At 42.4% G+C, this 18,940-nt stretch overlaps 1 protein-coding gene across 1 annotated transcript in view; it reads left to right on the top strand.

Annotated features, from left to right (window-relative positions):
* Positions 1 to 18,940, top strand: part of NAA15 (N(alpha)-acetyltransferase 15, NatA auxiliary subunit) — a 227,765-nt gene that overhangs the window by 52,941 nt on the left and 155,884 nt on the right. Inside the window, exon 2 of the mRNA XM_030191710.1 lies at positions 4,837 to 4,921. Coding sequence (XP_030047570.1) covers positions 4,837 to 4,921 — 85 coding nt within the window. The remainder of the gene's footprint in view (positions 1 to 4,836; positions 4,922 to 18,940) is intronic.

Raw genomic sequence — 18,940 nt, 5'->3', positions numbered from 1 at the left:
CACTATATCTTTTTTTGAGATGTGGCGACCAGAATTGAACACAATATTCGAGGTGCGGTCGCACCATGGAGCGATACAAAGGCATTATAACTGCCTCATTTTTGTTTTCTGTTCCTTTCCTAATAATACCTAACATTCTATTTGCTTTCTTAGCCGCAGCAGAACACTGAGCAGAAGGTTTCAACGTATCATCAATGACGATGCCTAGATCCCTTTTCTGGTCGGTGACTCCTGAAGTGGAACCTTGTATTACGTAGCTATAATTCGAGTTCCTCTTTCCCAAGTGCATCACTTTGCACTTGCTCACATTAAACATCATCTGCCGTTTAGACGCCTAACCTCCCAGTCTCGTATGGTTCTTTTACAATTTTTACGATCCTCTTGCAATTTAACAACTTTGAATAACTTTGTGTCAACGAATTTAATTACCTTGCTAGTTACTCCCATCTCTAGATTATTTATAAATATATTAAAAAGCATCGGTTCGAGCACAGACCCTTGGGGGGAACCCCAGTATCTACCCTTCTCCATTGAGAATACTGACCATTTAACCCTACTCTCTGTTTTCTATCTTTTAACCAGTTTTTAATCCAAAATAGTACACTATCTCTTATTCCATGACTTTCCAATTTCCTCTGGAGTCTTTCAGTGAGGTACTTTGTCCAACGCCTTTTGAAAATCCAGGTACACAGTATCTACTGGCTCACCTTTATCACGTTTGGTCACTCTTTAAAAGAAATGGAATAGATTGGTGAGACAAGATTTCCCTTCACTAAATCCATGTTGTTTGTGTCTCATTAATCCTTGCTTTTGAATATGCTCTGTAATTTTGTTCTTTTAATAGACTCTACCATTTTTCCCAGGATCGATGTCAGGCTCACTGGTCAATTTCCCAGATCTCCTCTGGAACTTTTAAAAAAAAATCAGCATTACACTGGCCACCCTCCTATCTTCTGATACCAAGCTTGATTTTTAAAGATAAATTATATATTACTAACAATAGTTCTGCAAATTCATTTTTCAATTTTATCAGTACTCTGGGATGAATACCATCTGGTCCAGTAGATTTGCTACTTTTCAGTTTGTTAAATTGCCCTATTACAGTGATGGTGAACCTTTCAGAGACAGAGTGCCCAAACAGCAACCCAAAATCTAATTATTTATCGCAAAGTGCCGGTACTCATTTTGGGCGGGGTCACCACATATGACACCACCCCTATGATAGCCACACCCCTTACACCAGCCATGGCGCATATAAACAGACATCATTGAAAATATTATACTAGTATAGGAGAAAAAAACAACATGATTTTTTAAAATTATAAATCATTTTTGTAAGCTGTTACAGCTCCAGTATACCCAGTGCAAAATAAGACAGCAGATGTAAATTCTCAAATTGGACATAGTCCAAACACTAAAATGAAAAGAAAATGATTTTTTCTACCTTTGTTGTCTGGTGATTTTGTTTTTCTATCCATATTGGGCCTAGTCTCTGATTCTGCTGCTCTCTATCTGTCTCTTAACTCCGTTTCCAGGGCTTCCTTTCCATTTATTTCTTTCATTTCTTGCCCTCCATCTATGTCCAGCAACCCTCCTCTCCCCTCCAGCCACAAATGTCCAGCCACCCTTCTCTCCCCACTGCCCTCCCTCCCAGCACCAGGTAGGCCTCCCTCCCTCCCATCCAGCAGCACCCAGCACCAGGCCTCCCTCTCACACAGCAGCACCCAGCATCAGGCCTCCCTCCCCCCCACCCAGCACCAGACCTCCCTCCCTCCCTCGCACCCAGCAGCACCCAGCATCAGGCCTCCCTCGCACCCAGCATCAGGCCTCCCTTCCTCCCACCCAGCACCAGGCCTCCCTCCCACCGAGCATCAGGCCTCCCTCCCACCCAGCAGCACCCAGCATCAGGCCGCCCTGCCAGCACCAGGGCCCCCCCTCCTCCTCTGAAATTTAAAAGGAGTACCTCGGGGTTAAGGCGGCGTCAGCAGCAGCAGCAAAAAGCGTGTTCTTTGCTTGGCGTACCTTCGGCCTTACCTTCTGTCTCTCAAGCTCTGGTCCTGCCTATGAGGGCGGGACCAGAGCTTGAGAGACAGAAGGGAAGGCCGAAGGCGCGCTGAGCAAAGAACATGCTTTTCGCTGCTTCTGACGCCGCCTTAACCCCGAGGTACGCCTTTTAAATTTGGAAGGAGGGGGGGCCCTGGTGCTGGGGGGCGGCGGGCGGCCTGGTGCTTGGTTGGTTGGAAGAAGGAGGGAAGGTGAGCGGCCTGGTGCTTGGTGGGAGGGAGGGAGGGCCGGTCTGGTGCTCGGTGGGAGGGAGGGAGACCGGCCTGGTGCTCGGAGGGAGGGAGAGTGGGCGGACCAGCGACGGCTCGCGTGCCAAAGGAGAGGGCTCTGCGTGCCCTCTCAGGCACGCGTGCCATAGGTTCGCCATCACTGCCCTGTTACATCCTCCAGGTGTATAGAGATTTCATTAAGTTTCTCCGACTTGTCACTTTGAATACCATTTCTGACACCAGTATCTCTCCGAAATCTTCCTCGGTGAAGACCGAAGAATTCATTTAATCTCTCCACTATGGCTTTGTCTTCCCTGATTGCCCCTTTTATCCCTTGGTCATCTAGCAGTCCAACAGATTCTTTTGCCGGCTTCTTGCTTTTAATATACTAAAAAAAAAAAATGTTACTGTGTGTTTTTGTCTCCAACATAATCTTTTTTTTTTTTTTTCCCCCAGAGTCCCTCTTTGCCTTCCTTATCAGCGCTTTGCATTTAACTTGCCATTCCTTATGATGTTTCTTATTATTTTCAGTCGGTTCCTTCTTCCATTTTCTGAAGGATTTTCTTTTAGCTCTAATAGCTTCCTTCACCTCACTTTTTAACCATGCCATCTGTTGTTTGGTCTTCCTTCCTCCTATTTTAATACATGGAATATATTTGTTTTTGTACAGCATCCATGCCTGATGTAAATTTTTGACCTTCGCAGCTGCTCCTCTAAGGTTTTTTTTTTTTTTTTTTTACCGTTCTTAAGGTTTTTTTTTTTTTTACCGTTCTTCTCATTTTTGAAAGTTAAATGCTAACTTATTGGATTTCCTGTGTGTACTCCAAAGCCAACATCAAATCTGATATTAAGATAACTTATCAAGCAGCCCCAGCACCATGCTTATATTAAAATCAAAATTCCATAAAAGCTATAGGGTTGATGTGTCTAAAATAAGGATAAGCAACTTAAAATATATTTTAAAAAATCCATTACTCAGTGAAGAAGGATCCCATACATACAAAATAAAATTGTACACCTTTTATACAAAACAAAATTGCATACCACTTGAAATAAAACTAGGATCATTACTGTAAAAAACATCATATAGTACAAAGGAGCCACTCAGAGTCTACATACGTTAAATCCAATACCTTGTATGTTGCAGAAACAAAATATAAAGTAAAACACTGTCAATTTAAGAAAAGAAAAAGAGAAAAAAAAATACCTTGGCGATACTACCGTGGTATCACAATGAACTGACAACTCCAGACTTCGCGCCTTCTGTCTCGCTGCACCCTACGCCTGGAATAAACTTCCTGAGCCCCTACGTCTTGCCCCATCCTTGGCCACCTTTAAATCTAGACTGAAAGCCCACCTCTTTAACATTGCTTTTGACTCGTAACCACTTGTAACCACTCGCCTCCACCTACCCTCCTCTCCTCCTTCCTGTACACATTAATGATTTGATTTGCTTACTTTATTTTGTCTATTAGATTGTAAGCTCTTTGAGCGGGACTGTCTTTCTTCTATGTTTGTGCAGCGCTGTGTACGCCTTGTAGCGCTATAGAAATGCTAAATAGTAGTAGTAGTAGTAGTAGTAATCAGTGAACACACTGAATAGCAGAAGAATATATTAATCACAGTGATAATCTAAAACAGAGAAAAAATAAAAATGTGAATTAAAGTATAAGTAAACACACTAAATGGCAAAATGTATTTATTTTAACATGAATCAAAAGAAAAAAAAAATAAATATGAAGTTCATTCTCCATTATCATCAACACGCTGAATGGCAAAATGACTGGAAGACAGTTACTGGAGTTGGTTGGTACAAAAAAGTATTTAGCATAGCGGTACAGTGACTATAAAAGTAACTAACAACGATACATTGAGTAAAAAATGCAGCATAACCGTGACACAAAGAAAATATATGGAGTAAAGTGCATCCCCATGTTGTGCGAATTACATAAATTAAATATTACGAGGCAAGAAGTATATATATGTATTTGGTGCATGTATTTATTTTTTTTAATTTTTTGTTACATTTGTACCCCGCGCTTCCCGCTCATTGGCAGGCTCAATGCGGCTTACATATACAGGTACTTATTTGTACCTGGGGCAATGGAGGGTTTAAATGATTGCCCAGAGTCACAGGAGCTGTATAGCAAGGACAAACAATTATGAGCAAATACCATGCTGTATGTATTAAAAACCAGACACTAAATAACAGCAGATGGAGAAAACAATATCTGTAAGACAAGGTAAATCCACATTATCTGTAGCAACATAATACAAAACATATATGTGGGCTAGTAATAACTATAGAATGCACTTACTGCTCATATACAGACATAAGAATAGCCATACTGGGTCTCTGGTTTGATAGTTACATTGCTATTCAGAGATAGTTTGCACATTTAATTTTTTTTGTTATAGACTAAAATATGTAAAAATGGAATGTCTATTGCATATGATATAAAAATTAGTTTAAAAAAACTGTGGATGTGGGAAGAAACTGATCAAATAATCAGTGAGTGTCTATTTACTAGACCCTTCATGGCTTATATTTTTTTTTTCTTAGAGATGTTATGAACACAAACAATACAGAAATGGATTGAAGTTCTGTAAGCAGATCCTCTCGAATCCAAAGTTTGCGGAACATGGAGGTGAGTTTTAAACTGTGCTAGTATTTGTGCATGCTGTGCATTTTGGTGAAATAATTCATTTAAACCCCATTGAAACCTAAAGTTTTACATTTAATACTGGTGCATTTTAGTAAAGTAATTCATTTAAAAACAATTGAAATCTAAAGGTTTACGTTTAATACTGGTGCATTTTAGTAAAGTAATTCATTTAAAAACAATTGAAATCTAAAGGTTTACGTTTAACACTGGTGCATTTTGGTAAAGTAATTCATTTAAAAACAATTGAAATCTAAAGGTTTACGTTTAACACTGGTGCATTTTGGTAAAGTAATTCATTTAAAAACAATTGAAATCTAAAGGTTTACGTTTAACACTGGTGCATTTTGGTAAAGTAATTCATTTAAAAACAATTGAAATCTAAAGGTTTACGTTTAACACTGGTGCATTTTGGTAAAGTAATTCATTTAAAAACAATTGAAATCTAAAGGTTTACGTTTAACACTGGTGCATTTTGGTAAAGTAATTCATTTAAAAACAATTGAAATCTAAAGGTTTACGTTTAACACTGGTGCATTTTGGTAAAGTAATTCATTTAAAACAATTGAAATCTAAAGGTTTACGTTTAACACTGGTGCATTTTGGTAAAGTAATTCATTTAAAAACAATTGAAATCTAAAGGTTTACGTTTAACACTGGTGCATTTTTAGTAGTAGAAATTCAAGGGCAAGGGATGGCTTTGAAGGTTCTCTGACAGGGTCTTTTGATTTTGATCTTTCCTTGCTTCAAATTACTAGCTAATCTGGTGTGTAGAAGTCTGGCTAATATCAGTTCAAATCCCCATTGGGGTTTTGCCCTGACAGTACTCCCTGGACCAATCTACTACCAGAGAATCTAGAAACTACCTCTTCAAAGAATTTAAGCCTGCTTGGGGGAGATGTAAGGGTAGTGATAACAGGATTGAGCGATTGCATTAAAGATATGGATAATGGAGGGGAAGGGAGCAACAAATTCTCTTTGTACATCAGAATCCTCACACAGTTGAGTGTCTTCCTGAGATGTCTCAGTTTAGACTTTAATTCCCTCCCATTCATCCCTGATATGATCTCTGATTTATGGGCCCTTGAACTAATTAGGAGACTAGAAATTTAATTAGGTCATCTCCATCAGCCAGTAATTAAATCTTAAAAACACAGTCTTAGGTTCATAGAGGGGAGCCTAGTGATAACATTTAATAATAGCAAAGCCTAGCATATAACTAGCAATCTTAAGGGACTTTAGTTTACATATTCCTACTCCATTAGCAGCTTAATTAGGAAATCACAAATAATATGATGTAGGCAGCAGTCCAGCAGCGAGAGAGGGGCTATCCAGTCTTTTGCTTTGAGTGTCACATGTTTGATTATCTCCCAGTTGATAAGTCATGTGTGTGTACTCTGTGCAAGGAGCTTCTAGCACTCTGGGAATGGTCCAATCTCTGGAGGCTAGAGTAGCAGACTTGGAGGAGCTGAGGCAGACAGAGAAGTATATGGAAGAGGGCTGTAGAGACATAGTAGAGTAGTCCCACCTCCACTCTGGCAACCTCTGTCCTGCCATAGAAGAAAGTCACCTGAAGGGAGAGCATCACTGTGAAGAGGCAGGAAGTGATCCTGTAGCCAGGACCTGCCCTCCAGGGGATGCAATATCCTTGCACACTGAGGATGTTTCTCCAGGGGCATTTCCCCAGGAGAGGCGAATTAGAATGGCCATTTTTGTTAGGGATTCAATCATTAGACGTGTAGATAGCTGGGTGGTTGTAAGGATTGCTTAGTCACTTGTCTGCTGGGTGCGAAAGTGGCGACCTCACACATCACCTAGACAAGATTTTAGATGGTGCTGGAGGGAGGGGGATGCAATATCCTCGCACACTGAGGATGTTTCTCCAGGGGCTTTTCCCCAGGAGTGGCGAATTAGAATAGCCGTTTTTGTTGGAGATTTGATCATTAGACATATAGATAGCTGGGTGGATGTGAGGATCGCTTAGTCACTTGCCTGCCTGGTGCGAAGGTGGCAACCTCACGCATCACCTAGACAAGATTTTAGATGGTGCTGGGAGGGGGTGGAATCTGTTGTTTTTATACATGTGGGTGCCAGTGACATCGGAAAATGTGGGAGAGAGGTTCTGAAAGCCAAATTTAGGCTTGTAGGTAGAAAGCTGAAATCCAGAACTGCTAGGGTAGTGTTTTCAGAAGTGCTCACTGTTCTATGCGAAGGACCCAAGAGACAGGCAGAGCTCCAGAGTTTAAATGCGTGGATGACACAGTGGTGCAGGGTGAAGGGTTTTAGATTTGTTACAAACTGAGCAATATTCTGGTATAGGGGGTACCTATTCGGAAAGATGGGTGGAACCAGGCTGATAGCATCAAAGTTTGAAAAGGAAATAGAGTAGCTTTTAAATTAGAAACAGACACGCAGAAGTGCATGGTTCGAAGAAGGTATCCTTGAAGGATATCACCATAACAGGGAAGATGGGGCATCCCAATAACAAAGTTGACCAGGTTTCTATAAAGAGCAGACAAATTTTAAAGATAGCATATTATTACTGTCAATAGGAATAAAAAACATTGCTTTCATTGTCTGTATGCAAATGCCAGAAGCCTAAGAAATAAGATGGGAGAGTGAGAATATATTTTACTAAATGAAAAGATAGGTATAATAGGCATCTCTGAGACCTGGTGGAAGGAAGATAACCAATGGGACACTGTGATGCCAGAATACAAATTGTATTGGAGCAATAGGGTGGACATAATTGGTGGAGGGGATAGCATTATGCGTTAGAGGGCCTTGAATTAAATAGACACAAAACACACCTTGGAATTCCTATGGATAGAAATTCCAAGTGTGAAGGGGAAAAGGATAGTGAGAGGAGTGTACTACCGTACACCTGGCCAGAATGAACAGATAGATGCAGAAATTAGGGAGGCTAACAAACTGGGTAACATAATAGTAATAATGGGTGATTACAGTTACCCTGATATTGACTGGATAAATGTAACATAAGGGCATGCTAGGGAAGAAAGGTTCCTAGATGAAATCAAGGACTGCTTTGTGGAGCATTTGATTCAGGAACCAATGGTGGGGTGGGGGGGGGGGGGGCGGTACTACTCTAGCCCTAGTCCTTAGTGGAGCGCATGATCTGTTGCAGAAAGTAATGGTGCTGGGGCCACTTGATAACAGTGATCATTACATAATCAGATCTGATATATAGAGTGAGTGTACACAAGAAGTCCATTATGGTAGCATTTAACTTTCAAAAAGAAGACTATGATAAAATGAGGAGAATGGTCAAAAGAAACTTATAGGAGTAGCTGCAAAGGTCAGAAATTTACATCAGGTGTGGATGTTATTAAAAGCTTCCATCCTAGAAGCCCAGACCAGATATATTCCATGTATTAAATGTGGAAGGAAGGCCAAACAGCGGCCGGCATGGTTAAAGTGAGGTGACGGAAGCTGTTAGTTAAAAGAATATCCGATTGAAAATAATAGGAAACAGTACAAGGAATGAAAGGTACTCTTTTACTTTATTTTATTTCATTATTTTCCTTTTTTTCCTCTTTCAGTCTCCTTTCCTTACAATTTGATGGTGTTCCTGATTTTTTTCCCTTGTTTGACTGATGTATATCGACTTACCTTATTGAGGAAAGGCGATTCAGCAAGTTCTAACAAACCATAAGTCAAATGTAAAACGTTAATGAGGAAGGCAAAGAAAGACTTTGTAAAAGAAGATTCCATTGGAGGCAAAAACATATAATACAATTTTTTTAAAAGTATATTAGAAGCAAGAAGCTGGTAAAATAATTAGTTGGACCACTAGATGACCGAGGGGCAAAATGGGCACTCTGGTATTCTCAGTGGAGAAAGGTAGATAATGGGGCTCCTCAGGGGTATGAGCTGGGACCACTGCTTTTTAACATATTTATAAATGATCTAGAGATGAGAATAACTAGTGAGGTAATTAATGACCCGATGATCAGAAGCCCTGTGCTGTTCAAACAGTGCTCTAAAAATAACGCTTCTATGATCAGAGCTAAAAACTTGAGACCACATAAAATGAGTGAGCTGGTGGGAGGAGGAAAGGACAGGGGGACAAAATGGGACAATGCAGAATATAGAGGAGGTGGGAAGAGATGGAGCAATGCAGGATATGTGGGGTGGGGAGAGAGAGTAGTGCAGACACTGAGAAAAGAAAAAGATGGTGTGCTGCAGGATATTGGGGGGGGGGGGGGGGTAGGAGAGACGGAGCAGTGCAGACTATGGGGAGGCGAAAAGATGGAGCAAAGCAAGATAGGGAGGGTGCAGATAGAAGCAGTAGTGCAGACCATGGGGGGGGGGGAGGGGGTGGTGGAGATGGGGCAATGTAGGATATGGGGGTGGGGAAAGAGAGCAATGCATAATATGATGGGGAAGAGATGTGGCAATGTAGAATATGGGAGGTCGGGACAGACTGAGCAATGCTGAATATGGGAGGGGGAGATTGAGCAGTTCAGGGTATAGGGGGAGACAAAAGGGAGTACTAGATGGTTGGGGGTGGGGGAGAGAAAGTGATGGGACACTGAGGGATTTTGGTTTTTGTGGTACTGGTAGTAGGGAGAGGTGGAGAAATGGAGGTATGCTAGATGGTTGGGGAAGGCCGGGTCCGAGAGACAGGGCAATGCTAGATGGTGATGGTGTGTGAGAGGGAAGAGATTGGTGATGCTGGATGGTGAGGGGGAAAAGAGAGAGATGAGTTGATTGTAGATGATGGCGAGAGAAAGTAACAATGATGGATAGTTGGAGAAGAGAGAGAAAGGGGGTGATGCTGGATGGCAGAGAAGAGAGGCAGAGAAGAGATGTTGGAATTGGGGGATGGAAGAAAGAAAAAAGAAAGAATGGAGATGGTGGACATGGGACTAGAAGGGAAATGCACAGAGAAGGCAGGAGATGCCACCCATGGATGGGTGGGAAAGGGATGAGCTGAAAACTAGATAGATTCGAGAAGGAGGCAGAAAAATGGAAGAAAGTTGGATATGAAAGATGGATATAGAGCAGGGAATGAAGAAAGGAGTAGAGAAAAGAAATAGTGAATGGACAGTAGACCCTGGAAACAGAGTTCAGAGTACAGAGAGAGGGAAACAAGATAATTAGAAAAATAAAATAACCAGACAACAAATAAGAAAAATGATTTTATTTTCAGTTTAGTACAGTGGTTCCCAAACCTGGTCCTGGAGGCACCCCAGCCAGTCAGGTTTTCAGTATATCCACAATGTATATTCATGAGATAGTTTTGCATGCAGTGGAGGCAGTGCTTGCAAATCTCTCTTATGAATATTCATTGTGGGTATCCTGAAAACCTGACTGGCTGAGGTGCCTCCAGGACCAGGTTTGGGAACCACTGCTTTAGTAATTGAAATGTGTCAGTTCTGATAATTTGCACTGTACGGGAGGAAATGTGAGGGGGGACGGGACGCTTTATGCAATTAATCGTGTGATTAAAAATTTTAATCAGTGTGCAGCCCTAATATTTACCAATGTAACCTCAACCTGATCTATACTACTACTACTATTTAGCATTTCTATAGCGCTACAAAGCATACGCAGCGCTGCACAAACATAGAAGAAAGACAGTCCCTGCTCAAAGAGCTAATTACATGGACAAATAAGTACCTTCTCCCCTTTTTTTTTTTGGCTGTGCATTCGACTGGGGGGGGGGGTGGACCCCTACTACTACTACTTATCATTTCTGTAGCGCTACTAGACGTACACAGCGCTGTACACTGGATATAGGAGACAGTCCTGGCTTGAAAGAGCTTGCAATCTAACTAGGACAGGACAACTAAGCGAGAAGGGGATTACAAAGGTGGGAATGTTAAAATGGGTGCTGAACAAGTGAGTAAGGTTTAGGCGTTAAAAGCGACATCAAAAAGGTGGACTTTTAGCCTAGATTTGAAGACAGCCAGAGATGGAGCTTGACGTACAGGTTCAGGTTCAGGAAGTCTATTCCAGACAAATGGTGCAACAAGATACAAGGAACGGAGTCTGGAGCTGGCAGTGGAGGAGAAGGGTGCAGGTAAGAGAGATTTACCCAGTGAACGGTAGTTTCTTAGGGGAGGAGTGTAGGGAGAGATAAGAGGGAGATGTACTGAGGAGCTGCAGAGTGAATGCACTTGTAAGTCATACGTGGAGTTTGAACTGTATGCGGAAACTTATAGGGAGCCAATGAAGTGACTTGAGGAGAGGGCTAATACTAGTGGAATATAAGTCATGCAGCAGAATTTTGAACAGATTGGAGGGGAGAGAGATGGCTGTGAGAAGCAAGTTGCAATAGTCTAAGTGGACATAAGAGTGTGGATAAGGGTTCTGGTAGTGTTCTCAGAAAGGAAAGGATGAATTTTGGTGATATTATAGAGAGAGAAATGACAGTTTTAGCAGTCTGTTTGAATATGTGCAGAGAAGAAGAGAGAGGAGTCGAAGAGAACCCAAGGTTATGAGCTGATGAGAGGAGTCGAAGATGACCCCAAAGTTACGAGCTGATGAGACAGGAAGGATGAGAGTGTTATCCACAGAGATAGAGAATGGGGGAAGAGGAGAGGTTGGTTTTAGGGGGGAAAGATAGAAGCTCAGCCTTGGTCATGTTACTTCAGATGGCGGTGAGACATCCAGGCAGCAATGTCAGACAGGCAGGCTGATACTTTGGCCTAGATTCCTACGGAGATTTCTGATGTGGAAGAGGTAGATCTGGGAGTCATCAGCATAAAAGTGATACTGAAAACCATGGGATGAGATCAGAGTACCAAGGGAAGAAGTATAGATGGAGAAAAGAAGAGGTCCCAGGACAGATCCCTAAGGTACACCAACTAATGTGGGATAGAAGTGGATGAGGATCCACCAGAGTATGCACTAAAAGTACGATGGGAGAGATAAGAAGGAAAACCAGGAAAGAATGGAGCCCTGAAATCCAAGTGAGAACAGCATATCAAGGAGTAGGCTGTGATCAACAGTGTCAAAAGCAGCAGATAGATCAAGAAGGATGAGGATAGAAGAGACCTTTGGATCTGGCCAGGACAGTCATTGGAGACTTTAGCAAGTGCTGTTTCAGTTGAATGAAGAGGGAAAGCCAGATTGAAGAGGATCAAGAATAGCTTGGATGAAACAAAGTCAAGACAACTGCGGTGACAGCACGTTCAAGTATCTTGGACAGGAAAGGGAGGAGGGAGATGAGACAATATTTGGATGGACAGGTAGGGTTCGATGAAGGTTTTTTTGAGGAGTGGTGTGACTATGGCATATTTGAAGGCATCAGGAACAGTTGCAATGGAAAATGAAAGATTGAGGATGTAACAGATAAAAGGGATGACAGTAGAAGAGAGAGGTTAAAGCGACTAGGGCTCTTCAGCTTGGAGAAAGACAGCTGAGGGGGAGATAATCAGAGGTCTATAAAATAATGAGTGGGTGGAACGGGTAGATAGAAGCATCTGTTTACTCTTTCCAAAAATACTAGGACTAGGGGCATGCAATGAAGCTAAAAAAGAAGTAAATGTAAAACGAATCTGAGAAAGTTTCTTCATTCAACGTGTAATTAACTCTGGAATTCGTTTCCAGAGAATGTGGAAAAGGCGGTTAGCTTAGTGGGGTTTAATAAAGGTTTTGGTTGGCTTCCTAAAGGAAACGTCCATAGATCATTATTAAATAGGCTTGGGAAACTTCTGGCTGCATATTTCTGGGATAAGCAGCATAAAATGTTTTGTACTTTTTTGGGATCTTGCCAGGTATTTGTGACCTGGATTGGCCCTGTTAGAAACAGGATGCTGGGCTTGTTGGACCTTTGGTCTTTCCCAGTATGGCAATACTTATGTACTTACGTACTTATGTAGATGGGTGGGAATAGGATCAGAGGAACAGGTAGTTGGTTTCGAGGAGGAAAGAAATGTGCAGTTTTTTCAGTGATTTCAGAAAAGGAAGAAAAGGAGGTGGGGGTTAAAGGAGTGTTGAAAGAATGGACTAAGATAAGGAGAGGTGGAGGTGGTGACTACTACATCCAGTTGACAAATTCTCGTGGCTCAAACCCTCAACGTCTCTTTGCCACACTGAACTCTCCTCAAAGTACCTTCACCTCGTCCCCAGACTCTGGCTGAGTACTTGGTTGAAAATTCCAAGGTTAATCTTGTGACCTTATCAGGAAAGTACTCAGCCAGAGTCTGGGGACGAGGTGAAGATACTTTGAGAAGAGTGTGGCAAAGAGACATTGAGGGTTTGAGCCAAGAGAATTTGTCAACTGGATGTAGTAGTCTGTTTGTCAAGTGAAAGAGCAGACTGAAAGGTGGGTCAGCAAGAATTTGAAATGTATGAAGTCAGCATGAGCATGGGATTTTCAGCAAAGGCGTTCAGTAGATCGGGCACAGGAACATAGGTACGCGGATTCTAGAGGTCAGCAAGGCTGGGGTGTGGTACACCTTACAGAACGGGGAACAGGAGGAGTGAAAGTATCCAGAGCAGAGGAGAGAGTAGTATGGCAGATTTGGATAACATAGTGGTAGAGAAGAGATTTGAAATCTAGGAGTACAGAGTAGAAGGGTCAATAATCTGAAGATTCCTAAATGTATTGGTTGAGATTGATGGGCCGGAGGGGAAGATGTTTAAGTGTGAATGTTTTCAGTTGATGGTCAGAGAGGGAAAGAGCTGAGGTGTAGAAACTGAAGAGTGAGCAGTTTGAGAAGAAGATAAGATCAAGGCAGTGGCCAGTCTGGTTAGTGGCGGTAGTGGAGCACAGTTGATGATTGAAGGAGGATGTTAAAGTGAGAAACTGAGAAGCATAAGAGTCAGAGGGATCATTTAGCATGAGTGTTAAAATCCTTTAAGGCCCCCCCACGGAGCTATGCCCCTGCTACCTTCTGTTTTTGCTGAGGTAGTTGAGGAGGGAGAGATTCTGGCTGAAGAGGATGTTCCTATAGCAGTTAACACTTTTTTCCTTAAGGAGGAATTGACTTCCTTTATGGCTAAGGCTCTAGAGGCTCTGAATGTTTATATCTCAAAGTCACAAAACCCCTCAGTCTCTACTCCTGGGATGGCTAGCGTACTGGAAGCCGCCTAAAGCGTTCTCTGTACTTGAGGCAATGCACAAGCACATTTTGGGTCAATGGACCACCCCAGCTTCCAGTCTCAGGGTGGCCTCAGCCAAGACTCTCCTTTCTTTTGCTCAGGACACGCTTGGGAGACTTACATTATTTTAAGTTGATTCTTTGGTGGCTGCAAGCACAAAAAAAAAAAAAAACAACTCCATCCTGCTGGTGGAGGGTTGAATGGCCTTAAAGGATGTGCAGGATGGGACATTGGGCTCTTCTTGACCTACTCCTGTCCCTAGCTTAGCTCCCCACTCTGCTGTCTGTGGCCATACAGTGTGGTCGAGCCTAACATTCGCTCCCAGGTCACAATCGCGGGATCATTCTGGTTGAGCAGCCCCTAGTCGCACTTCTTAGTGACACTGTGCAGTTTTGGTTTGGTCCCCATCCCCCCCACCCCTCTTGCCTGTTCACCCTGTTTGGATGTATTCCCCACAGGCTTCCCCTGCAGCTCCCAGGCTTTCCAAAATTGCTCCCTTCAGTAGCACATATAGGGGCAGGCCAGCGTGCGTCTGCCATAGAGTAGAGCACGCTGATGGCACAGGCTGCAGAGCCAGAAGCTGAGCCAGGGGTACTGGATTATTTTTCTAGTGGGTGATTGTGGCTTATTCAATCGGTCTGCCTTTCTATCAGGGAGCATTTTACAGGTGCTGTTCCTTTCCCCCCCTCCAGCACAAAAGTGGATAAATTTGCTCTCATAGCTGTTCCTGCCAGGACAAATTGACAGTTAATCCTCGTTTCATTCTCAATTTACTTGGGTGGTGGTGGGGAATTCCCTGCTGGTAGGAAGGCGTAATACCCCGGCTTTTGCTGGAGCAGGCCCCAACCCCTGGGTAGCGGATCCAGATCCTCCTCCTGTGGATTGGTCCCTGGAGCGGTGCCGCCTGGGGTGTATCCTGCGGTTCAGGATCTCAAGGAGCCTACTTGCCTGTTCCTCTTTAGCTCCCACACTGACGTTTTCTTTGCCTGCAAGTCTAGAGCATCTCTTTCAGTTTCAAGCGATGCCGTTTGGGTTTTCTAAGATTGTGGTAGCTGCCTTCCTGAGAAAAGAGGGAATCAGAGTGCATCCCTGTCGGATGACTGGCTGATCAGGGCCTCATCGGAGCAGATGAGTGTCAAATGACTAGCCATGTCATGCACTTTTGCATCTCGAGGCTAGGTTGTCAATCTGTATAAGAGTCATCCAGCTCAATGTAGACTTTGGAGTATCTGGGAGTATGATTCAGTGTGACCTGGGGCCAAGTGTCTATCCCAGAACGGAGAAGGCACAAGCTTAGAGTACAAATTTGCTGCTTGTTGCAAATTCTGAATCCCCGATCTTGGGATTATGTTCCATTGCTGGGCTCTACACTGGTGTCCTTGGAGGTGGTGTGTTGGGCCAGAGCTCCCATGTGTCCGCTCCAGCAGTCTGTCTTGTCCTGGTGGTCATCAGTTTCTCAGGGCTACAATTAGCGTCTCACATGGAGACCTCTGGCGAAGCACAGTATGTTGGGGTGGCTTCAACCGAACAAGCTCCTCAGAGGTGTGTTTCTGGTGTCTCCTCTTTGGATAGCTGTAGACAGATACCAGCCTGACGGGTTGGGAAGCCCACTGTCTTCAACACACTGCTCAAGGTCTATGGAGCTGCACAGCAATGCTGCGGCAGTCCAGTTGGCTGGGGCTCAGAGTGTTACACAATGCTCCGCAAGTCTTTTAATCTGTTTTGGAGGGTTCTCTCAGTCAGCATGATGGCAGAAGATTCTATTAACAGGCAGGGTGTCACTTGTTGTTTCCTATGGTAACGGAAGCACGCATTCTATTTCACTGGGCAGAAAAACATTTGTAGCAGCTTTCAGCTGCCTACCTAGTGAAAATTGTCAATGGGCAAGCGGGTTTCCACAGCAGTAACTCGCTGGACCCAACGGAATTGGAGCTCTGGTACTGGACACCTTCCAGCTGGTAACTTAGAGGTTGGGCACATTCCTAATAGATTCCATGGCGACACGTCACACTGTCTGAGTTTCCAGGTTCTTCGGCAGAAGAAGGGAGGACGGTTCAGAAGGCGTATTTACTGTTCTTCAGCCTTGGCCGGAGTCGGCCCAGATTTGTGTTCCCAACCTCTAATAGGTCGAGGTCTTTATAGAATCATTCGGTTTGCTCCGGATTGGCCCAGGAAGCTAGGCCAAACGTGCTTGACTCATTGGTAGGCAAACCGTTTGCCTTCCTGTGAATCACAGACTTCTCCGTCAGAGTCCCTTCGACTTTGGTCTTACGGCCTGCCTGGCTTTTGAGAGGCCAAAATTGAGAAGAAAAGGATGTGCTGATGATATTGTTGCAACATTATGGCAAAAAAAAAAAAAGCGCTCATCTTCCATGTATTTATTTGATATCAGTATTTGATAAACTTAGTTCATGCTGAGTGTCGAAGAGTGACCAACAGGCTGCTATGAGAATTTGAGGCTGTTTTCTTTCAGTGTTTTGATAAGCAGTATTTAAGAGGGGACTGTGAGATCCATGCCGCTACAGAGAGCGTAAGGAATGAGGATAAAAAGATGAAGCAATGGTCACGTATGTAGATGTCCAGGTTTGATTCAAATGGTGCAGAAACCCAGGAGAGAGCAATACAAGAAGGGTTTAGGAGGGGGAAGGGACGATGAGGTACTCACACCACCAAATGAGAGCGATTCAAGGCAGTGTTCCCTCAAAGCTGTACACATGTGCATGCACTTACCAGGCACGTAGCCAGATCTCCAATTTCATGGATGCCAGAGCACGTGGTGGTGGTGGGGGGGGGGTGTAAATTTTTTTTCTCGTCCTGCTGCTCTTCCCCCCCCCACCCCATGACCCCCCTACATATTTGAACTGGTGAGGTTCCCAACCCCACTAGTAGAAGTGCTGCTTCACCTGCAACCACTGCTATCTCCTTGCCAGTCTTTCCTCCTAGTGCATGCTTGGCTTCTGAGAAACCAAGCAGGCATAGGAGAGCCCTGCCCCCTGTAGATGCTCGGTTTAGCGAAACTGAACATGCATGGCAGAGGTGTAGGCCAGGTACCGTGGTCACAAGATGAGGAGCACTTCCACTGCATTATACTTGCTGAGGTACTCTTGTTAAGCAGTTCTCAAACCTGAACTTAGCCTGTTAAAAAAATTGTGTACACATCCTGTCAAGAATTAGAGTAAATTGGAAACAAGAGTGATATTTGCTGACATTAAGGATGCAGTGGTTATGATTTATTCTATTTAATATACCACATAAAGCAAAGCAGTTTACATAAAGTCTATAAAATAAAAATTAGGAAAGGAATGCCATTAAAATAAAAAAGGGAAGAGGAAAAGTAATGGTGGACTAGAATTATCGTGTACAGTGTGAGACAAGGAGGTCTGGTTATATGTCTGTATAAGTCAATGATGAGACCACTTTGGGGGGTATTTTATGAGACCCAACTCTGTACCTGTTTTTATATGAATCTGCATAGAAGTCATAATACCCCCTTTTTTTTAACATGGTAGATGCATAGGCTTTTGAGAGTAGGCTTGGAACTTATGGATATATTTTATAAAATGAGTGTACATGAGGATGCTCTTACCAGCTCATACATGTACACAAAATTACACCTGCCTAGGAGCACCTGTACATTTTTCACTTGCTTCCCCTGGGTAGTTGTATAAAGGCAGATAGGTACATGTGTTGCACAACATATGTTATCCTCCTCGTCTAATCTGTTCTATGGATTTATATTCTGCCTGGTTCCATGTGAATTCTGGGTGAATTACAGATATGTTATTTACATATTTGTTGCATAATATTATAATTCTCAACTAAATGAAGTTGATATCTTAAGTCAAACCTTCAGAGATTTTGAAAATGTTTTTAAAGCTTTATGAACCTTTTTTTTTTTTTTAATTTTGTTTATTGAATTTACTATATAATCACAAGCAAATCTACTTGTACAGAAAAGTAAATTGGTTTACATGCAAGTTTTTAAGAAAGAAAACAAATGTTTCTAATTAACATATTTCACCAATTAATACTCAAGTCCACATTGAAGGAGTCAAGATATACAGATATGGATATTAACAATACTAAAGACACTTTCTTTTAGGAATTCGTTACACCTGATTATCCTAATGATACCACAAAAAAATATTCTATTAAAGAGCAATTTATCTTTCTCCAATCACAATTCCTTTTGATGTTAAAAGGGTTGAGAGCTGAATGGGGTCAAAGAACACATATTTGTTTGATTAATATTTAATTACGCATTTGCAGGGGTATCTAAGAAAAAAAGTTGCCCCCATTTGAATTACCCCAGGTTTCATCATTAAGAATCTACGCCTTCTCTTCTGCGTGTGGTAACATCAGGAAATACACTAATTTTTAATCCTAGGAAATTCTTCACTCTATTCTGGAAAACTAGTCTTAATAACCAGTTTTTATCCCCAAATTTCTTTAATATATCTCCGTAGCATATCTCTTGGGGATATCACTGGTTGTCTAGGAAAGTTCAGAAATCTAAGGTTGTTATTTCTTGTCAAATATTCTAGGAATTCAGTTTTTCTTCTGAGAAATATCAAGTCTTTAGTCATGACTTCTTGATGTAATTGTGTCTCTCTAATTTCTTTTTTTAATTCCTCATTTTGAATTTTTAAGATGTCCACTCTAGAATCAATATCTTTAGTCTTAAGATCTAGATTTGAAATTTCTTGAGACAATTGTTTAATCTGTGGGCAAATTGCTTTGCCCAAGTCCATTATTAAAGTCCACAAACTATCCAGGGTAACGTCCTTGGGTTTCTCAGTAAAAGTAGGAAAATTAAACTTACCTCCGACTCAGTAAGTGGATCTTTTCCTTGTCCTCCTTCCAGTTTCTCTGCCATTGTAATTGGAGATGCTGTTAATGCTCCATTCCTCTGGTTGTGCAATTCTCCTC

The sequence above is a fragment of the Microcaecilia unicolor genome, chromosome 2 (assembly GCF_901765095.1).
Source record: "Microcaecilia unicolor chromosome 2, aMicUni1.1, whole genome shotgun sequence".
NCBI classification, from domain to species: domain Eukaryota; kingdom Metazoa; phylum Chordata; class Amphibia; order Gymnophiona; family Siphonopidae; genus Microcaecilia; species Microcaecilia unicolor.
The sequence above is the reverse complement of the archived record's forward strand: the minus strand, read 5'-3'. Positions and strand labels throughout refer to the sequence as shown.